Source organism: Puma concolor, chromosome A1 (genome assembly GCF_028749965.1).
Source record: "Puma concolor isolate L17-30 chromosome A1, mPumCon1.1.hap2, whole genome shotgun sequence".
NCBI classification, from domain to species: Eukaryota; Metazoa; Chordata; class Mammalia; order Carnivora; family Felidae; genus Puma; species Puma concolor.
This window is the reverse complement of record NC_141667.1, coordinates 139,386,264-139,405,689: the sequence shown is the minus strand read 5'-3', so window position 1 is coordinate 139,405,689 and position 19,426 is coordinate 139,386,264. Positions and strand designations below refer to the sequence as shown.

Sequence of the window (19,426 nt, the reverse complement as noted above, 5' to 3'; positions counted from 1 at the left end):
CTCAGCTTTTTACTGAGCCTGATTTCTTTGTACATTCTAATTATGCTTCAAAAACCAAGGCATGTGATGTATAATTTTACAGTGTATTTAAATTTCTACTGCTAAATTTAAAAAGACGTATTTAAAATAGATGTATTTTGGGGCGCCTAGGGTGGCTCAGTCAGTTAAGCATCTGACTACGGCTCGGGTCACGATCTCACAGTTCGGGAGTTCGAGCCCCACATCAGGCTATGTGCTGACAGCTCAGAGCCTGGAGTCTGCTTTGGATTCTGTGTCTCGCTCTCTCTCTGCCCCTCCCCGACTCACTCTGTGTGTGTCTGTCTCTCTCTCTCTCTCTCACAAATAAACATTAAAAAAAAATTAAAATAAATAAAACAGATGTATTTTGTGTAAGGTATGTGAACTTCAGTTTTCCATGGTGGCACCAGATTCCAGGGCATAGAAACCATACTCATTTTTTAAAAGTGCCAAACATTTGTAACATTCTCAGAAAATAGATTTGAAGCAAAAGTTAAAATATTTTCAAGGAGAAAAACAGTCATTCCCAAAGCAAAATAATATAAAAATACATTATAAATCTGACCTGGAATTACTAAACACACAAACAAACAACATAGTGGGAAATTAAAACCGTCAGGCTTAACAGAGAGGAGGGAAACATTTAAGATCCTACGTGTTAAGAGTCTTAGAGGGTACAGTGGGATCAGAAAGGTAAAGAGTGCTAAAAAGACAATTAGAATACAGCCCCCCGAGGTCAAAGAAGAACCATCACCACCAAGATGACAGGGACGCGTAAGGCTGTACCCAGCCAATGAGAACAAAAAGCAGGCTATGGCCATTTTGGGAAATCCGTTACCCCTGTGCTGCTATAAAAGGCACACTTTCACTGTACGTCTGACGCCAACACTGTTCACCACTGGAACCTAAAAAGCGAGTTTTTTCTGAAGACAAGACGTTAGAAAGCTGGATCCTGGCGATTCCCAGGAGTAAATCTTTACTCATTTTGTCCTTGTGCCATAATTCAACCAGCAGTGGAATCCTAAGGAAGAGAAAACAAGTGTTCGTATCTTATCATTTCTGAACCAAGTCAGTAGGAGATCTTTGAGTTCCCCAAGCACCAAGATGTTTCTGTCACCTGGGTTGCAAAGGCTCCATTCCACGGGTAACAAACAGAAAATACCATTACAGTTTCTACACCTCTTTCTGTGCAATAAAGAAAACCCACGAAGTGCTATTTTTTACTCTTCCTTCCTCCTTGTAAAATAATATACACACGTGAATTGAGTAAAAAGACGTTTCAGATCTTTTTCTTCACAAATCCATTTCAGATAGGTGCATTAATAACACCTTCATTTTATACAGATGAGGCAACAGAAAAAGCAACCAATTCACTACAGTCAACTGGTGCATCCGTGATAAAACTAAATAGCTTGTTCCTACTGATCTTCACATATTATGAAAAACAAGACAGTAGTCTTTCAAATCGTCTTCCTTACTCACAGATGGTATTTAACACAGTTCTAACCTCCAAATTCAGACAAATAAGATATGAAAATCTGCGAAGAGTCTCCATAACTTCATAAAACTTCAGAGCAGAAGCACCCACGTCACGGACATTACTAATTACATTACTAATACGTGCGTGTCCAAGTTATCAGATGCATTAACTGCTGTGGATCTAAATCTCTAGAAATTCCTCTTGTCAGTAACAAGATACGCATTTTCAAGAGTGGCTTCGTGTCATACACACCATATTTACGTTACCTTAAGAAGGTATCCTGCAGCTGTTGAGGCATAGTTGCAAAGTCAAATGCACAGTAAGACTGTGGAAGAAAAACTTCCATGTTTTTGCGAACTTCTACAGGAGGATTTGTCATAATAGGAGCTGCACTACCAAAGAATGGATAGGAGTACCTAGAATTTAGAAAAAAAACAAAAAACAAACAAAAAAACCAACCTATGATACAGGTTACAGATGAGACTTCTAATCTGTTTTTTTTTTTTTAAGGATAAAATGGATATAACAAATAGAATTTTTAGAATACGTAAGTGGTACAAATACATTGTGGTTCTAATCCTGTCATCAACTTTAAAATTCTGCAAATATTGTCAGCAATTCCAGAGGAAATGCATTATGTGTATATAGCACTAGTTCCCAAAGCTGCTTTATAAGCAATCTTAAGATGAACTTGAGGGCAAGAAGAAGTCTCGTATTGTGAAGGCTGTAACACCGAAAAAGGAAGAGAGAATCATTCTCATACACTCCCAATGACTCTAAAATTTAGGAACGACAGTGACGCCAAACAAAGACCAAGCTGCCCTTTGTCCAGGAGTCCCTTGGGGGCATGGCTCCTGTGTTTTTCATCTCTGCCCTCCCAGCAAAAATAAGCGCTTTTTGGCATAGAGCAAGTTCAGCAGTAGTCAGACACGTTCCCATTTAATCAGGTGTGGTTTCTGTGAAGAAAGGAAGACACAAAAACTAGGATGCATGCCTGCTAAGGGGGCTAGTACAAGGCTTCCCCCTCACAGCTTCTAACTGTAGATCACCTCGATATTTCTATGCTTCTAGCCAACACTATCTCTAGGTACCCTAAGATCACATTGTCTAGTAGCAGCAGAAAAGAGATCTCAGTTAAAAAAGTAGAGGGATAGGGGCGCCTGCATGACTCAGTCGGTTGAGCGTCTGACTCCTGATTTCAGCTCAGGTGATGATCCCAGGGTCATGGGATGGAGCGCCATGTTGGGATCCACGCTGAGCCTGGAACCTGCTTGAAATTCTCTCTCTCTCCCTCTGCACCTCTGCCCTGCTCGTGCTCTCTCTAAATAAATAAAATCAAAATAAATTAAATAAATTAAAAACAGAGGAAGACAAAAAGAGTAGAAATACTAGTAACAATTCTGTTTCTAAAAACAATTTTAAGAGAGGTTTTATAAACCCTTTGAGAAAAGCTCTGTTAGAGACAGAGCTTTTTCTCCCTCAATTTTCAAATAACATATTAATAATTATTCTCAGCCTCTGAGAAGAGTTAAACAGTACAACTTAAGCTGTGATGGAAACAATGCCATTCTGTGAATTCACAGTCACACCCAGTGCTGGGTCCCTTTGATTTTGTACATCGTTCACATCCAAGCTGAGAGGATTCTGGATAGAGCTGGAGAGGAATCTAAGACATGAAGGAGTAGATACAAGTATGAGTTAACTTATGCATTTAAAAGGCACGTATGCCTCAAATACCAGCAGGAAGCAGTGCGTAGCTGTGGACGTTCCTGGAAACGGCAGTCCAAGAGGACAGAAAGATTTTCTCATTTTAGTTGCATCAAGAGCACCAACTTTGTTAGAAAGGCTAGTGCTTGCTCTGAAGAAATTTGTAAGGAACAACTAACCACTCCCAACTAAAACACATTAATATATTACATTTGATATACATTTCAACCAGAAGGTTTATGAAAATGTATTATTGTTAATAACAGGCTATTGAGTAGAGCCATTTAACTGACTGAAATATGTAAGTAGTTCAATTCTTTATATGGAACAGGGTAGACACATTCCACGTGCAACCCATTAAGGATGGTTCTCAGTCTCATTTATCAAGTAGTAGAGATACAACTTCCCATTATAATACAGTTTTATAGAAAAACAAGATATTACACTTCCCTGAATTTGCCGTGACACCTTTTCTAGAAACAATGCTTTTTTTCCCCATTTTTTTAACGTTTATTCATTTTTGAGAGACAGAGAGACACAGAGCACAAGAGGGGGAGGGGCAGAGAGAGAGGAAGACACAGAATCTGAAGCAGGCTGCAGGCTCCGAGCTGTCGGCACAGAGTCTGATGCGGGGCTTGAACCCACGAAGTGTGAGATTGTGACCTGAAGTCGTACGCTTAACTAACTGAGCCACCCAGGTGACCTTCTGAAACAACAAATTTTAAGAGTCGCTCTCTTTGAATAGAAGCAGTAGTAAATTATCACCAGCACCTACAATTATCACCACCTCTCATACCACCAATGCCACCAACGCACCCTTGTTGAAATTCGAACTCATGAGGACAGAACCTTGCAGGCTTTTTCAGTCCACAGGGTTTAACGAATGTTCTAACTTCTCCGGTGATGTTTCTCCCTCTGAAACTCCCAAGTAGAGAAAAGGCACTGCTCTTCAGAAAAGAATACTTTGAAACAAAATCATATCACACCTTAACATACAGTTGATTGGAAAACCAGCTTCCAAATCATGGATACTCCTTAAGTCTATTGAGAAGCAAAAATGATGTGATGTCGCTGGCACCGCAATCTTCTGTCCCGAGGCGGTTTCTGAAGCAGTGGCTGTGGTCACTGGCTGGGCCACCGGAAGAGGCAAAGAAGAACCCATGGCTACAATGAACATAAAAATTTAATAGAAAAAAAATCCCACTCGGTAACACTTTCTCTTCCTTTATTTACCTCACTTAAAGATACCATCTCATTTCCCTCTAAGCAAGAAATGTGATCATCTGGTTTCATAAACCTCTGAAATGAGGCATAGGAACTTCTTTTTTTTTTTTTTTTTTTTTTTTTTTTTTTATTTTTTTTTTTTCAACGTTTATTTATTTTTGGGACAGAGAGAGACAGAGCATGAACGGGGGAGGGGCAGAGAGAGAGGGAGACACAGAATCGGAAACAGGCTCCAGGCTCTGAGCCATCAGCCCAGAGCCTGACGCGGGGCTCGAACCCACGGACTGCGAGATCGTGACCTGGCTGAAGTCGGACGCTTAACCGACTGCGCCACCCAGGCGCCCCAGGCATAGGAACTTCTTAAAGTGACTTGCCCCCAAATTAGGTAGGCTTTAATTCCCATTTTTAGAACTGTGTAAAGAAGGCCCCCCTCTCCACATCGACTGCACACCACAAAAGTGCTAACATACGACAGCAGCCCAGCAGGCGCCAACTTATTTCCAAGAGGCAGCTAACCTTAACTTCGAGTTCGAGGGGTTGTATGGCAGACTTAATGCAGGCATCATTACATCGCTTCTGAAGACACAGTTCTGGCTACAGAAGGCACACAGGACATAGTCTGACAAAAAGAGAATTCTCCTCCAGTCCCACTGCAGACCAGAGATGGGTAGCGAGTGGCCCAAGTCCTACAGCTACTGAGTGACCGAGGGATCACTTGCACCTTAACTTCCGACTCCTGATCGAACACTGTTCTAATTACTTCCGCTACAAGATCTAACTGCGGGTCCTGGTACAGTGGGTGGAAAATTGACACAACCAGGTAAAACCATTCTCAGGCTCTCCCTTAACTTTAGCATCAAAAATGGGTATAACAAGTTTATTACAACAGGCAGTTAGTAGCTCTTCTCTCTAAAATTCCAATGGATTCAAGATATTCAAGCGTTGCCTAGTGAAAAATATGTTAGCGAGAACTATTTTCTGTCATTTCTTCTCAGTAAGCTGTGTCTAAAATAAAAGTAATTGAACAATTCTTACCTGTTAGCCAATTCTGTGATGAAGTTACAGGCTCAATTTCAATTCAATTCAATTCCATTTAAACTGAATTTTTACATCACCACACATTATTGGCTCTTGAAAGAAAATCAAACTCACAATATACTGACAAACGGCGAAAACGTTCTTCATCGTTAAGTAGATGGCTACAAAACGGACGCTTGGAAGATGTGTGAGAACGTCTTACCCTTTGCGTTTGGTTTCATGTCCCTGTCATACTGCAGGCTCTCCACTTCACTTCCGGTTGCATCATCTTGGGTTGGAGGCGACTGGTTTTGAGGTGGAACAGGGGACACGCTTGGTGACTTTGGCCCAGCGAGCGTTTTCTCTTTTACAGGAGTTAAAACTTGCTTCTTTGATTGCTGTGGCTCATGTTCGTTCTGGGTCTTTAATTCAATTAAAGACTAAAAATAATTGTTAAATAAAGTATGATTCGCAAAGCACTTTCCTTCATCATTAAGCAAAAAAAAGTCACTTTTTTTTTTTAAAGTAATAGCTTCCCTTCCCACTTTAGATATTCCTAGTCTATTTTTCTTCATCATTTGCAAATTTTCATATAGCATCTAGAACCAGAAAAAGGAAGATGGACAGGAAGGAAACAGGATATCCAGAGCTGAGTACCAAAATATATCCTAACTGGTAAGAAGGGATATTTGGTGTAAGAAGTCAGGGACAGGCGTCCCTGGGAAAGGTTATTGTTAGTTACCAAGGCAATAAATACAATGGAGGCCTATGTTAAAACAAAACCAAAATAAAAACAGATCTAGCATGATTTTCTTCCTTTGTTCCACTTCCTTCTAAAAATATATGCATATATATTTTAATTCATATATATATACATAGATATATATATGTATATATATCTATGTATATATATATATATGTGTATATATATTCAAACTCTCACATCAGTTTTTCTGTCATTTGTAATCTACATAAAGATCAGTTCTTCAGAAGAACAGTACATGGAAGCTGATTCTGGGACTATATACAATCAAAAAACATATACATCCAAACAAATACCATCTCTGTTGCCTAAAGAGAGTACGGGGACCAGAAAGCACTAATGAACCAAGAACCCTGTCTTTAAGCTAAAGCTGAGTCCACCAAAATGATACCATGAGTGCAGATTCCCAGAAATGAGGTCCATCTCTGCCAGTGACTAACCATGACCTGGGGGGTGGGGGGTGGAGGGGAGATTCCTAGCATAGGAGAAAACGGTACGTGAAGGCCGTGTTATCACTTATAAACTACAGCCAGGGCAGCTACAGTACTTTCCAGAAAAGAAACACCTATAATGGAGGCCACTAATTAAGAATAATAAATACTTGCTTACACTAGGTCACTCTTGAAGTTCAACTTTTATCGGGAGTCATGAGTGACACCGGAGTGACAGCGCAGAAGCTGGAGGAGGAGATAGAGGGGTCACTACTTGCCTGGGCATCTACGCCTTCTCTCTGCAGAGCCACAGACACGCCCACAGTGGGGGCCAGCTGCACAGGAATAGGTGCAAGCTTTTGCTTGGCTCGCTTCGGAGGGTCAAGAATAAAAGCACCCTCAACTGTAACGGGGCGCTGGTTGATTTCCGTACTCCCCTTTTTCAGCAGTCCGGTTAAGGGCACTTCTGTACTTCCAAGTGACTGGTCTCCGCAGCAAAGATGGATCTGATATGAAAGAGAAAATCGGAATAGGGCCTTATGGTCTCTCCTTTCTCCTAAACACATCAACTTTAACCCAAGGTTATAACCTGATCCAGAGAAGGGAAGTGTAATGCAGGTTATCTTCCTGACCTACAGCAACTGCGTCAAAGAGTCTCATACTTGATTGTTCAAACTGTTGATAAGGCATAAACTTTCCTAAGAACTCAATAATAAAGCTATTCTTTTTCATTTTTTCTTCCAGTGTTGTATAATCATACGTTATCACCCTTTTCTCCTTCAGGAATTATGGTTACTTTAATATCTTACTGGGTTGTTTTGACATAAGCAAATATATCATGAATACATGAACGTAAATAGAAAACAAATACCTCAAGCAATGTTTCTATTTCGATTTCAAAATTAATCTCAACAGTTGTAAAAAAAAAAAATAATAATAATAAGTAAGTTAGTAGCTCCAGCCCTATTTGGAAAGTAAAGAACTTGAAATAATTCTGTTTTATTTGCCCATAAAACATCTTTAGTGTTTCTTTCTCTTTTCTTGCTTTTCAGAGTTCATATATAAAACAGCGTTTAACGCTACAAGGTAAAACAGAGTACCTCTCGGGTGGAGCGTATTGTGTATCACTGATAGCTAATCAAAACTTCAACATTACCCCCTTTCGAAACTACCCATCACCTACATACTATAGTATCAACTTGTTTACCTTCCTGTACTGGCATTCAGATGCACAATAAGCAGTCACAATGCGAAACTATTTTTAGTTCTAATGTCAGCAATGACTTGTAATTTAGTCTCAATGTTATTAGGTGTGATGGTGTTAATGGGCTGGAGAGAAAGGATTTTTACGACTTAAATGTCTAGGAGAATTAAAGTAAGAAAGAAGTCAATACTTTGGTAAAGACTGGTATTTTAGATGTGGAATAAATCTCAAGATGTTTAGAAAGCTAAAATCCAGTCTATGGCCATACCACCCTGAACACGCCTGATCTTGTCTGATCTCGGAAGCTAAGCAGGGTCAGGCCTGGTTAGTACTTGGATGGGAGAAGGGTTAACATCCATATGAAAAGATAAAATACAGGAAGAAAGCAGTTCATCATTTTATATAGTATTCAGCTACTTAGAATCCTGAGTTTAGCAGAACCACGTCCAAAATATACCTCTATTACAATTTCTTAAAGGCTCTTCCCACCTCCCACCCAAATTGCAAGCAAAATCTAAAGACTGATCACTTTTAAAAAATGACTACCGGGGCGCCTGGGTGGCGCAGTCGGTTAAGCGTCCGACTTCAGCCAGGTCACGATCTCGCGGTCCGGGAGTTCGAGCCCCGCGTCAGCTCTGGGCTGATGGCTCAGAGCCTGGAGCCTGTTTCCGATTCTGTGTCTCCCTCTCTCTCTGCCCCTCCCCCGTTCATGCTCTGTCTCTCTCTGTCCCAAAAATAAATAAACGTTGAAAAAAAAAAAAAATTTAAAAATGACTACCTAATCCTTTATTACACTACCCCATTTCAGTCTGATTAAAATCAATTGTGATAGGGGCGCCTGGGTGGCTTGGTCGGTTGTGCATCCAACTTCAGCCCAGGTCATGATTTCAGGGTCCGTGAGTTCGAGCCCCGTGTCGGGCTCTGTGCTGACAGCTCAGAGCCTGGAGCCTGTTTCAGATTCTGTGTCTCCCTCTCTCTCTGCCCCTCCCCTGTTCATGCTCTGTCTCTCTCTGTCTCAAAAATAAATAAACGGTAAAAAAAAAATTTTTTTTTAATTAAAAAAAAAAATTTTTTTTTAATTAAAAAAAAATCAATTGTAATAAAACAAAGAACAGTAAATTCACTGAGTAAGCTTCACTTAAAGAGAGTCCAATAGAACGTTACTTGACAAAATTCCTTGATTCAAGGGCAGGTTTTAGAAAGTTGGGTTATTTCATGCCTTTTTTTTAACGTTCATTCATTTTTGAGAGACAGAGACAGAGCATGAGTGGGGGAGGGGCACAGAGAGAAAGGGAGACACAGGATCAAAATCAGGCTCCAGGCTCTGAGCTGTGACCCACAGAGCCCAACGTGGGTCTTAAACCCACCAAGCATGAGATTATGACCTGAGCCAAAGTCAGATGCTTAGCCAACTAAGCCATCCAAGCACCCCTTTCTTAGCTTTTAATAGCAATTGGGTATATACATTCTGAAATCCAGGGCATGATCTGTGTATGACTACTAAGCCCCCTAATTAATGATGAAATCTTCCCTGAGCCCACAACTTTAGGCTCTCTATACATTTTCTATTACACAGACTGTCAACTGATACGCGTCTTTACCCAGTTATGATGAAAAGAGGGGTATCTCCTAAAATTCTCAAGTAATGGCTATACTAGGGACTTCACAAGCCAGGAGAATTCCTAAAAAATGACAAGATACGGGGGAAAGATGACCTTCACTACTCAAATAAGAGTCTTGGTACCTCTATGAAGCTTTAAAAAATCATCTCAAGTTGGGGCACCTGGGTGGCTCAGTCACTTAAGCATCTGACTTCGGCTCAGGTCATGATCTCACGGTCCGGGAGTTCGAGCCCTGTGTCGGGCTCTGTGCTGACAGCTTGCTCAGAGCCTGGAGCCTGCTTCGGATTCTCTGTCTCCCTCTGTCTTTAACCCTCCCCCACTCACACTGTCTCTAAAATAAACATTAAAAAAAAAAAAATCTCAAGTGAAAAAGAGTTCCTGCCGTACTTACCTGTAGTTTAGACTGAAGTGCCAGGTAAACACGAAGAATTTCTATGCTGCTACGTATTCGAACAGATGCTCTCTCTGGCTCAAAGTTTGGGTTGATCAAATCACTGAAGGGTTCATTTGTAACATCATTTCCCAGCAAAGAATAGTAAAAGAAAAACTCAGGCTGTCTTTCTGGAAGTTTCATGGTACACGGAATTAACTAAACATTTAAGAAGGAAAAAAAAGAGTATTCATTTATAAACCACTAAACAGGCTTATGAATGTCTGATGAACTCTAAAATTTACGCTAAAATGTTGATTTTATTTCAAAGTCTTAAAATCACTCAAAATTTCTTAATCTCTGAAAAATTACGACCTCACGACTAGTTTAACTTTTCAAGGTTTACCTTAGAAAAGCCCAGAGACTAAAATATTTTTTTAGACATATGTTTTGTTTTAAAGTGTACTTTTCGGGGCGCCTGGGTGGCGCAGTCGGTTAAGCGTCCGACTTCAGCCAGGTCACGATCTCACGGTCCGTGAGTTCGAGCCCCGCGTCAGGCTCTGGGCTGATGGCTCGGAGCCTGGAGCCTGTTTCCGATTCTGTGTCTCCCTCTCTCTCTGCCCCTCCCCCGTTCATGCTCTGTCTCTCTCTGTCCCAAAAAAAATAAATAAACGTTGAAAAAAAAATTAAAAAAAAAATAAAGTGTACTTTTCATCCAACTGATCCATGAACGAGTACGTGTAAGTTCTTTTAGAAGCAAGCGGTCACATATTTTAAACTGAATCTTCTTTACTTCCATATACCTTATTTCATCTTCTTCTTACTCGGCCACTGTCTTCATACATAAGAGGAGGGTTTTAAACACACGTCAGGCAGGCTATTTAATGTAACACCTTAGTCCACGCCTTTGAGAAAAAAGCTTTCTAGACACTCTGTCAAAATTGGGAAACCTACAAGTTAACAGTTGCAAAAGGATGTTTCCTGTTTCTCAAAACTGGCAGCTTCATGGCCACCTATGGCGGAAACACAGATTCCTGTCCCATAAAATATAAAATATCCAACAGACCCTAAGTGTTCACTAGGATGTTGTTAAAAATAACAAGTGTTGTATTCATCGGTAGAGGATGGCTTAAATATATTTTAGTTATCATACAATATGGCTGCTAAATAATGATATACTGACATGGAAGTTATCTAAGACATACTCTTAGGCCAAAAGAAGTTACAGGACAGTTTGTATGGTTCATGAAAATAAAAGAATTAACCGCTTAGAATATAGCAGCTCTGTATTCAATATATAGCAAATATTCAATAAAATTACTTATTTTGTGTAAAATAACGTAGTAAATACTCAGTAGCAATTTTTCGTTTTGTATAGAGTATATTTTTACATGTAAATGTTTACTTTAGTCCCATACATTCATGAATCTGAGAAAAAATGTATTTGAGTAGATCTTAATCATGTAGATTTATACATAGACAGGCAGCATTTATACACTGACAGTTGCTAAGAGCAAGTTCTGGATTACACCCCCAATCCTGGTTCCATCAATGGCTTACTGTGAAGCTCTGGGCAAAGTGCTCTATCACTCTGTACTTCCATTTCTTTTAGGGTCAATAAAAGGGATTACAAGAGAAAAAAACATGTTCAAGTGGACACCACCACCACCCAGCAGAGTCAGCTATTATGTGAACAAGAAAATGTCTGAAGAAAAAAAATACAGTACCTTGTCACCAGTGATTATTTTTGAGTTCAATTACAAGAGACTTTTTTTTTCCCTTTGGTTTCTTCCACAATCACAAAGCAATAAAAATTTTAAGAAGTAAAGATGGTCCTTAGATATTTCATAGCGTACTTCATTTTTTAAGTAATTCCACTAAGAAAAGATTCTTTTAAAAATCCTTTATCATCCTTGTTTGTTTTTTTAACCCTCAACTTTCAGTATCTAAGAAAAGGAGGAATGCACGATTATCACCGCCTGGTCGCTGCCCCAAGCTAACTCCTCCATTCTACCACTTGATAGCAGTGGGTTCTAAGTCACTGATGTGCATCTGAAAAGGTATTTTTCGTTGGTTTGTTTGTTGCCAAATGCTTTCTCACACCACCTTTCACTGCCTCGAAGAGAAAAAACTAAATGGCTAATTTATAAAATGCTTGGCTTGGGGCACGTGGGATGGCTCAATCCAATTCTTGATTTCTTCTCAGGTCATGATCTCATGGCTTATGGGATTGAGCCTCACATCAGGCTCTGCACTGACAGCACAGAGCCACTTGGGATTCTCTCTCCCCTCTCTGCCCCTGCCCTGCTCATGCACTCTCTCAACAAAAATTAAGAAAGGTACCAAAAAAAAAAAAAAAAAAAAAAAAAGTCTTGTCTTTAAAAAATGAAAAAAGCAAACAATAAATATTCAACAGTATCAAAAGATGAATACACTACTGGACTTAATTTTTTGTGTTTTTTAATTATTGTAAAATACACAGCAGAAAATCTAACACCGTAACCACGAGAACATGCACACCTCAGTAACAGAGTACATTCACAATGTCGTTTATGCGCCCACATCTAGTTCCGTGAGGCTGTCACCATCCCCAAGACAAATACCGTAACTGTTACGCACTCACTCCCCATTTCCCCCTTCCTGCAGCCTCAGGAAACCACAAAATGTGCTTTCTGGCTCTATGGATTCACCTATTCTAGATATTTCACATAAATGCCATCACACATCATGTGACCTTGCGTGTCTGGCTTCTTTCACTCGGCAGGTTTTTGATGTTCATCCACGATGCAGCACATGTCAGTGCCCCATCCCTTTAGAGTTGAGTAATATCCCATTATACACACAAATACTTGGTTTATCCACTCATCCACTAATGGACATTTGGGTTGTTTCCACCTTTTAGATACTGTGAATACTGCTATGAACATTCCTGTACACGTTTTTGTTTGAACACCTGTTCTCAATCCTTTTGATACACACCTAGCAGTGGAACTGCTGGGCTCCATGGTAATTCTGTTTACTGTTTCTGAGGAACCCATTTTGGCTTAATTTTTAGCAGCGAGAGCCAACAGGCAATTATTCTGGTTTTGAGTTTTTTTTTTAAAAAACTAAGTAACTAACCAGAATGGCATATTTGGAGCAATCCATAGGCAGGGCTTTATGAAGAGAAGAAAAATAGAGAAAGTGATACAGAAAGGCAAAAACACGAATTTAGTGCGACAAAATTATACATACTCCCTGAGAAAAATCTTTACCTGACAGTCTTGCAAGTCATATAAATCTGTGGTCACTAACTCATATTTCACTTGTAAATGCAGACTATGTGGGAACTTTGTACTTCTAAGAAAGCTATTAGTATGGTAAAAATTTAAGTCATGAGCCATATTCTCTATTTTTGAAAAGATTAATTTACTTCAGCTGCTATCGACCAACATAATGTCAAGAAAACTGGGCTAGATCCTGAGAAGGAAAATGAGGTACCAGCTCATGTTATGCTAAGCCATTTTGGGGAAGAGGCAATGCTGACGTGGGTCTTGAGTCCCTGCACTTCCTGCTGGGGCACTGACCACCCTCACACAGGCCACTTCCCTGTGTTGCTTATACAGCTGGTAACCTAGAAGGATTAGGTCAAGTGTCTTCCTGGGGAGACCAGGCGACTTACAATCAAAGTGTTCTGTTCCTCAGCTGTGATGGAAACCCACTCTGTACAGCAGCAACCTGGGCCCCTCGATGTCACCCCTTGGGACCTAAGGTAACGAAGACTGCAGGCAACATGCAGATGCTGATGTCTGCTGTGCCGAGAGTAATACAGTCCTTTGTCTCTGACCCAGGAACCTCCTGTCATCTGGCAACATCCAAGAAATTCTAACTGGCTAATCTGTCAGTTTGTAAATAAGGTAAAATCTAATTCCAGACATGATACCCAATAAAGTATGACTGGGACCAAGTGTTCCCAACATTGAACATTTCTCCAAAAAATAAATATTTCAATACTTAGAAAGAAAAACCCTTTCAGACCAGTCTTTACAATGCCACATGGTACAATGGGAAACAGTGTTTACTGATGGGCTTTCTTCTAAATGTCCAGAGATTTAATTCATTCTCTTACTACTAACATCATACCAATTTATTCTTTTTTTTTTTTTTTTCAACGTTTATTTTATTTTTGGGGGGACAGAGAGAGACCGAGCATGAACGGGGGAGGGGCAGAGAGAGAGGGAGACACAGAATCGGAAACAGGCTCCAGGCTCTGAGCCATCAGCCCAGAGCCCGACGCGGGGCTCGAACTCACGGACCGCGAGATCGTGACCTGGCTGAAGTCGGACGCTTAACCGACTGCACCACCCAGGCGCCCCCCAATTTATTCTTAAAGCGAGAAATATTTTCTGGTATGAATGGAAACATGTTTCTACATTTTTTTAAAGCAAAAAAACAGTCCACTTGCACATCTTTTTAATACCCAAAAGGCAAGTTTTTAAAAAGTCAATGTTTTCCGCTCTTTGTGAATCACTAATCAGAAGGAAAGTCTTACCTGCTCCAGTTGGGTGGCAAATGCTATGGTCACTGACATAATGAAGGAGTCTGTGCAATGCTCGGCTGGTCCGATCTGATGGTAGCCTCCCTCCTCATTCAGCACTGCCACAATGTCCTTGGGGTTGAGGCCAGACAAGCTGGCAGGTACTTTACGGGGAAAAAACACAATTAAACTATGTCACAGTGTGCCATAAACGACTGTGAAGGTTTTGAAAGCTGGGTACGCTTTGTATCTTGCTTGCAGTTTTCATGGATATAGTATCTCAATAAGGTTTCCTTGGATGTTCTTGTTTTTCACACCCTCAAAAAAAAAACCTTACTTAAGCACCGTTTTCTTTCTGCACATAAAAGCCTTATTTTGGAATACGGTAATATTTTTAAAATAAATAAACCACAAAGAAAAGACATTATAGGTTTCCTGAAGGCAGTGAATCTCAACTGGGAACTGAAAAATAAACTCCATGTGGCTAAGAAGAGAAAGGTGAACATACACAGGATAAGGGAGTAGAAAAGAGTGTTCTAGGCAGAAGGAACCGCACTGCAGAGACTGGGAAGGAAGAGAAAGCCTGTCGTTGGAGAAGTGAGGTAGGCGTGGCGCTGATCACAGGGTGATGACCGACATGGAAGGCACATGTCACGGGGCTGGAGGGCTAAGCAGAGGCTTACTGGATGCCACGCTAAACAGTGAGATAGTTTCCTAAGAGGGAACTATGAACCAATTAGGAGAAGAGAAGTGGCAGAATTCACACCTCATATGTATACATACCCTATCAGTAAGTAATCCTCTCCGGATTCAATTTTCCAGGCTGAGGTGCAAATTGCACCTCTGGCTTAAAAATGAGTCTCTAACAAAACTCTTTAGCTAAAAGACAGCTCTCACTCTGATGGGGGATGGAGGGAGGGGTAATATGCAGGGTTAATCCTGAGCGTCTGACTCTTCCTTTCAGCTCAGGTCATGATCTTGCAGTTGTGAAATCAAACCTTGCGATGGGCTCTGCCCCAGAGCCTCCTTGAGATTCTCTCTCTCTACCCATGCCTCTGCCCCTCTTCCCTTCTCGCCTCATCTCTCTCTCTCTCTCAAAATAAATAAATACATACATACATACATAAAACTTTAAAAAAATATAAGAGGGGCACGTGAGTGGCTCAGGGAATCGAGGGTATGACTCTTGATTTCAGCTCAGGTCATGATCTCGTGGTTCATGAGTTTGAGCCCTGCAGTGGGCTCTGTGCTGACAGCATGGAGAGACACCTTAGGATTCTCCTCTCCCTCTCTCTCTGGCTCTTCCTCACTTGAGCAGGTGTGTGTACACACACACACACACACACACACACACACACACTCTCTCTCTCTCTCCCCCTCTCTCTCTCTCTCTCTCAAAAATAAATAAATAAATAAAAATAGCATCATGGTTTAGAGCAGAGACACTCGGGTAACACAGACCAAGGTTCCAATCCCAGTTCTGCCATTTGCTAGTTGTATGTTGTAACCATATGATCTCTTTTAGCTTCCATTTTTATTTCTGCAAAGCTTTTATGTCGTTTAGAAGATTAAATCAAAGTAATACATTTAGTACAGTATCTGACAATCACTTTAATAACGATAGCCATGAAATATTAAGGTCAGCAGAGCTTAGAAGTCAGCAGAATAACTATGACAGGTCTCCCATTGTCAGGGAGTTACAGGTATGGAAAGGAAGAACAACTAGGAAAACTCTTACAGAAGACTGGATGGAATGAAGATGTCAATGTGAATGTATGCTCTTCACTAAATGTGTAAATAAACAGAGCCATAAAGGTGTATATGTGTGTGTTACTGGGGTGTGTGTGTGTGTGTGTATATATATGTGTGTATATATATATATATATATGCATATATATATATACATACATCCATGTTTACGTATATATGTGTATGTATACACACATGCACCGATTCCCTTTTTCCACTGGAACACCCCAATAGCAACTGGCATATCTTGCACTTGGAACTTGACTCTTCAACATCTTTCTTTACTAGAAGGAAGCAGGCTCCTTAAAGAAACAGCTGAACCCAGGGCTAAGATAGGCAAAGAACAAGATAAGCCTGGATCATCTTCTTATGCCAGAAACCAAGAAAAAGCTCAAAGAATTACGGACACAGGCTATCTGTCAATAATCACTCTGAATGTATATGGACTAAATGCTGCTCCAATCAAAAGATAGAGAGTATCAGAATGCATAAACAAACAAACAAAAAAAACCAAGACTCATCTATATGCTGCCTGTAGACACATTTTAGACCTGAAGACACCTGCAGATTGAAATTGAGGGGATGGAGAACCATTTCTCACGCTAATGGATGTCAAAAGAAAGCCCGGAGTAGCCATACTTCTATCAGACAAACTAGATTTTAAGCCAAAGACTGTAATAAGAGATGAAGGGCATTATATCATAATTAAGGGAGCTATCCCAAGAAGACCTAACAATTGTAAATATTTATGTTCCTGATATGGAAGCACCCAAATCTATAAATCAGTTCATCACAAGCATAAAGAAACTCATCGATAACAATGCAATAATAGTAGGGGATTCTAACACCCACTTACAGCAATGGGCGGATCATCTAAGGAGAAAAATCAACAAGAAAACAATGTGTTTGAATGACACACTGGACCGGACAGACTTAAGATATATTCAGAACATTTTATCCTAAAGTAGCAGGATACACATTCCTGTCGAGTGCACATGGAACATTCTCCAGAATAGATCACGTACTGGGTCACAAATCAGGCCTCCAGAAGTATAAAAAGACTGAGGTCATACCATGCTTATTTTTATACCACAACACTATGAAACGAAGTCAGCCACAAGAAAAAATTTAGACAGACCACAAATACATGAGGATTAAAGGACATCCTACTAAAGAATGAATGGGTTAACCAGGAAATTAAAGAAGAAATTAATACATAGAAGAAAATGAAAACACAACAACCCAAAACTTTTGAGATGCGCCAAAAGTGGTCCTAAGAGGGAAACATATTGCAGTACAAGCCTACTTAAAAGGCAAGAAAGGGGGCGCCTGGGTGGCGCAGTCGGTTAAGCGTCCGACTTCAGCCAGGTCACGATCTCACGGTCCGTGAGTTCGAGCCCCGCATCGGGCTCTGGGCTGATGGCTCAGAGCCTGGAGCCTGTTTCCGATTCTGTGTCTCCCTCTCTCTCTGCCCCTCACCCGTTCATGCTCTGTCTCTCTCTGTCCCAAAAATAAATAAAAAACGTTGAAAAAAAAATTTAAAAAAAAAAAAAAAAAAGGCAAGAAAGGTCTCAACTACACAGCCTAACCTTACACCTAAAGGAGCTAGAAAAAGGACCAGCAAATAAAGCCTAAAGCTAGCAGAAGAATGGAAATAATACAGATTAGACCAGAAGTAAATGATATAGAAACCATAGAACAGATCAATGAAACGAGGAGCTGGTTCTCTGAAAGAATTAATAAAAATGATAAGCTCCTAGACAGACTTATCAAAAAGAAAAGAGATAGGACCCAAATAAATAAAATCACAAATGAAAGAGATCACAACCAACACCGCAGAAATACCAACTATAAGAGAATATCATGAAAAATTATATGCTAACAAGTTGGGCAACCCGGAAGAAATGGATAAATCCCTAGAAACATACAAACCACCAACACTGAAACAGGAAGAAACAGATAACTTAAACAGACCAATAACAAGCAAAGAAACTGAATCAGCAATCAAAAATCTCCTAAAGAACTCAAGTACAGGGCCAGATGGCTTCCCAGGGGAATTCTCCCAGCCATTTAAAGAAGAGTTAATAGCTATTCTCAAACTGCTCTGAAAAAATGCAAATGGAAGGAAAGCTGCTAAACTTACCTTGATTCCAAAACCAGACAAAGACCCCACTAAAAAGGAGAATTACAGGCCAATATCCCTCATGAACATAGATGCAAAAATTCTCAAGATACTAGCAAATCAAATCCAACCAGTACATTAAAAGAATTATTCACCCGTATCAAGTGGAATATGTACGGGCGGCAAGGGTGGCTAAATATTTGCGAGTCAATCAATGTGATGCACCACATTAACAAAGGAAAAGATAAGGACCATATGATCCTCTCAATAGATGCAGAAAAAGCACTTGACAAAATACAGATCTATTCTTGATAAAAACCCTCAACAAAGTACGGACAGATGGAACATACCTCAACTTAATAAAGACCATCTATGAAAAACCCACAGCGAACATCACCCTCATTGGGGAAAAACAGAGCTTTTCCTCTATGGTCAGGAACAAGACCAGGATGTCCACTCTCTTAACATAGTAGTCCAAGTCTTAGCCCCAGCAATCAGGCAACAAAAAGAATTAAAAGGTCTCCAGGGGTGCCTGGGTGGCTCAGTCATTTAAGTGTCCAATTCTTGATTTCACTCAGGTCACGATCTCATAGTTCACAGATTTGAACCCCACACTGTCAGTGTGGAGCCTGCTTGGGATTCCACCCCCCAACTCACTCTCTCTCAAAATCAGTAAATAAATAAAAGGCATCCAAATCGGCAAGGAAAAGGTCAAACTTTCACAATTTGCAGACGACATGATACTCTATATAGAAAACCCACAGGACTCCACCAAAAAATTGCTAGAAGTGATACACCGGTTCAGCTAAGTCGCAGGATCCAAAATCAATGCACAGAAATCTGTTTTTATACACCAATAGTGAAGGAGCAGAAAGAGAAGTCAAGGAATCGATCCCATTTACAACTGCACCAAAAACCAGAAGATACCTAGGAATAAATTTAACCAAAGCGGTAAGAATTATGGAGACAAGCTAACGGAAACAGAAGTTTGAAGGGGCTCTCGCTGCACAAATCAGGGACAAATAATGACAAATATTGTAACCCATTAAGCAAAAAGAACTCTAAGTCCACACTTGATAATGTCCCACAAAATATTAAATATAAGTGAAGGAAAGAAAAAGTAACAGGCATACGCTACCTGAATCATAACCAAAGTGGACATCACCAGTAATGGAACAAATCAAAGTTGTGTGCTGATAGGAT

The 19,426-nt window shown here is 40.2% G+C and overlaps 1 protein-coding gene and 1 long non-coding RNA gene across 2 annotated transcripts in view; one reads left to right on the top strand and one right to left on the bottom strand.

Moving 5' to 3' along the window:
• The window catches only part of CEP120 (centrosomal protein 120), a 74,981-nt gene that overhangs the window by 43,197 nt on the left and 12,358 nt on the right, over positions 1–19,426 (bottom strand). The window contains exons 6-12 of the mRNA XM_025924532.2: positions 14,368–14,516; positions 9,858–10,055; positions 6,919–7,146; positions 5,670–5,886; positions 4,192–4,369; positions 1,765–1,914; positions 857–1,039 (exon numbers count right to left, since the gene is read on the bottom strand). Coding sequence (XP_025780317.1) covers positions 857–1,039; positions 1,765–1,914; positions 4,192–4,369; positions 5,670–5,886; positions 6,919–7,146; positions 9,858–10,055; positions 14,368–14,516 — 1,303 coding nt within the window. The remainder of the gene's footprint in view (positions 1–856; positions 1,040–1,764; positions 1,915–4,191; positions 4,370–5,669; positions 5,887–6,918; positions 7,147–9,857; positions 10,056–14,367; positions 14,517–19,426) is intronic.
• On the top strand, positions 4,331–6,254 carry LOC147584511 (uncharacterized). Its single transcript, XR_015250564.1, has 2 exons — positions 4,331–4,514; positions 4,777–6,254. It is a non-coding gene; the product is annotated as an uncharacterized LOC147584511 (long non-coding RNA).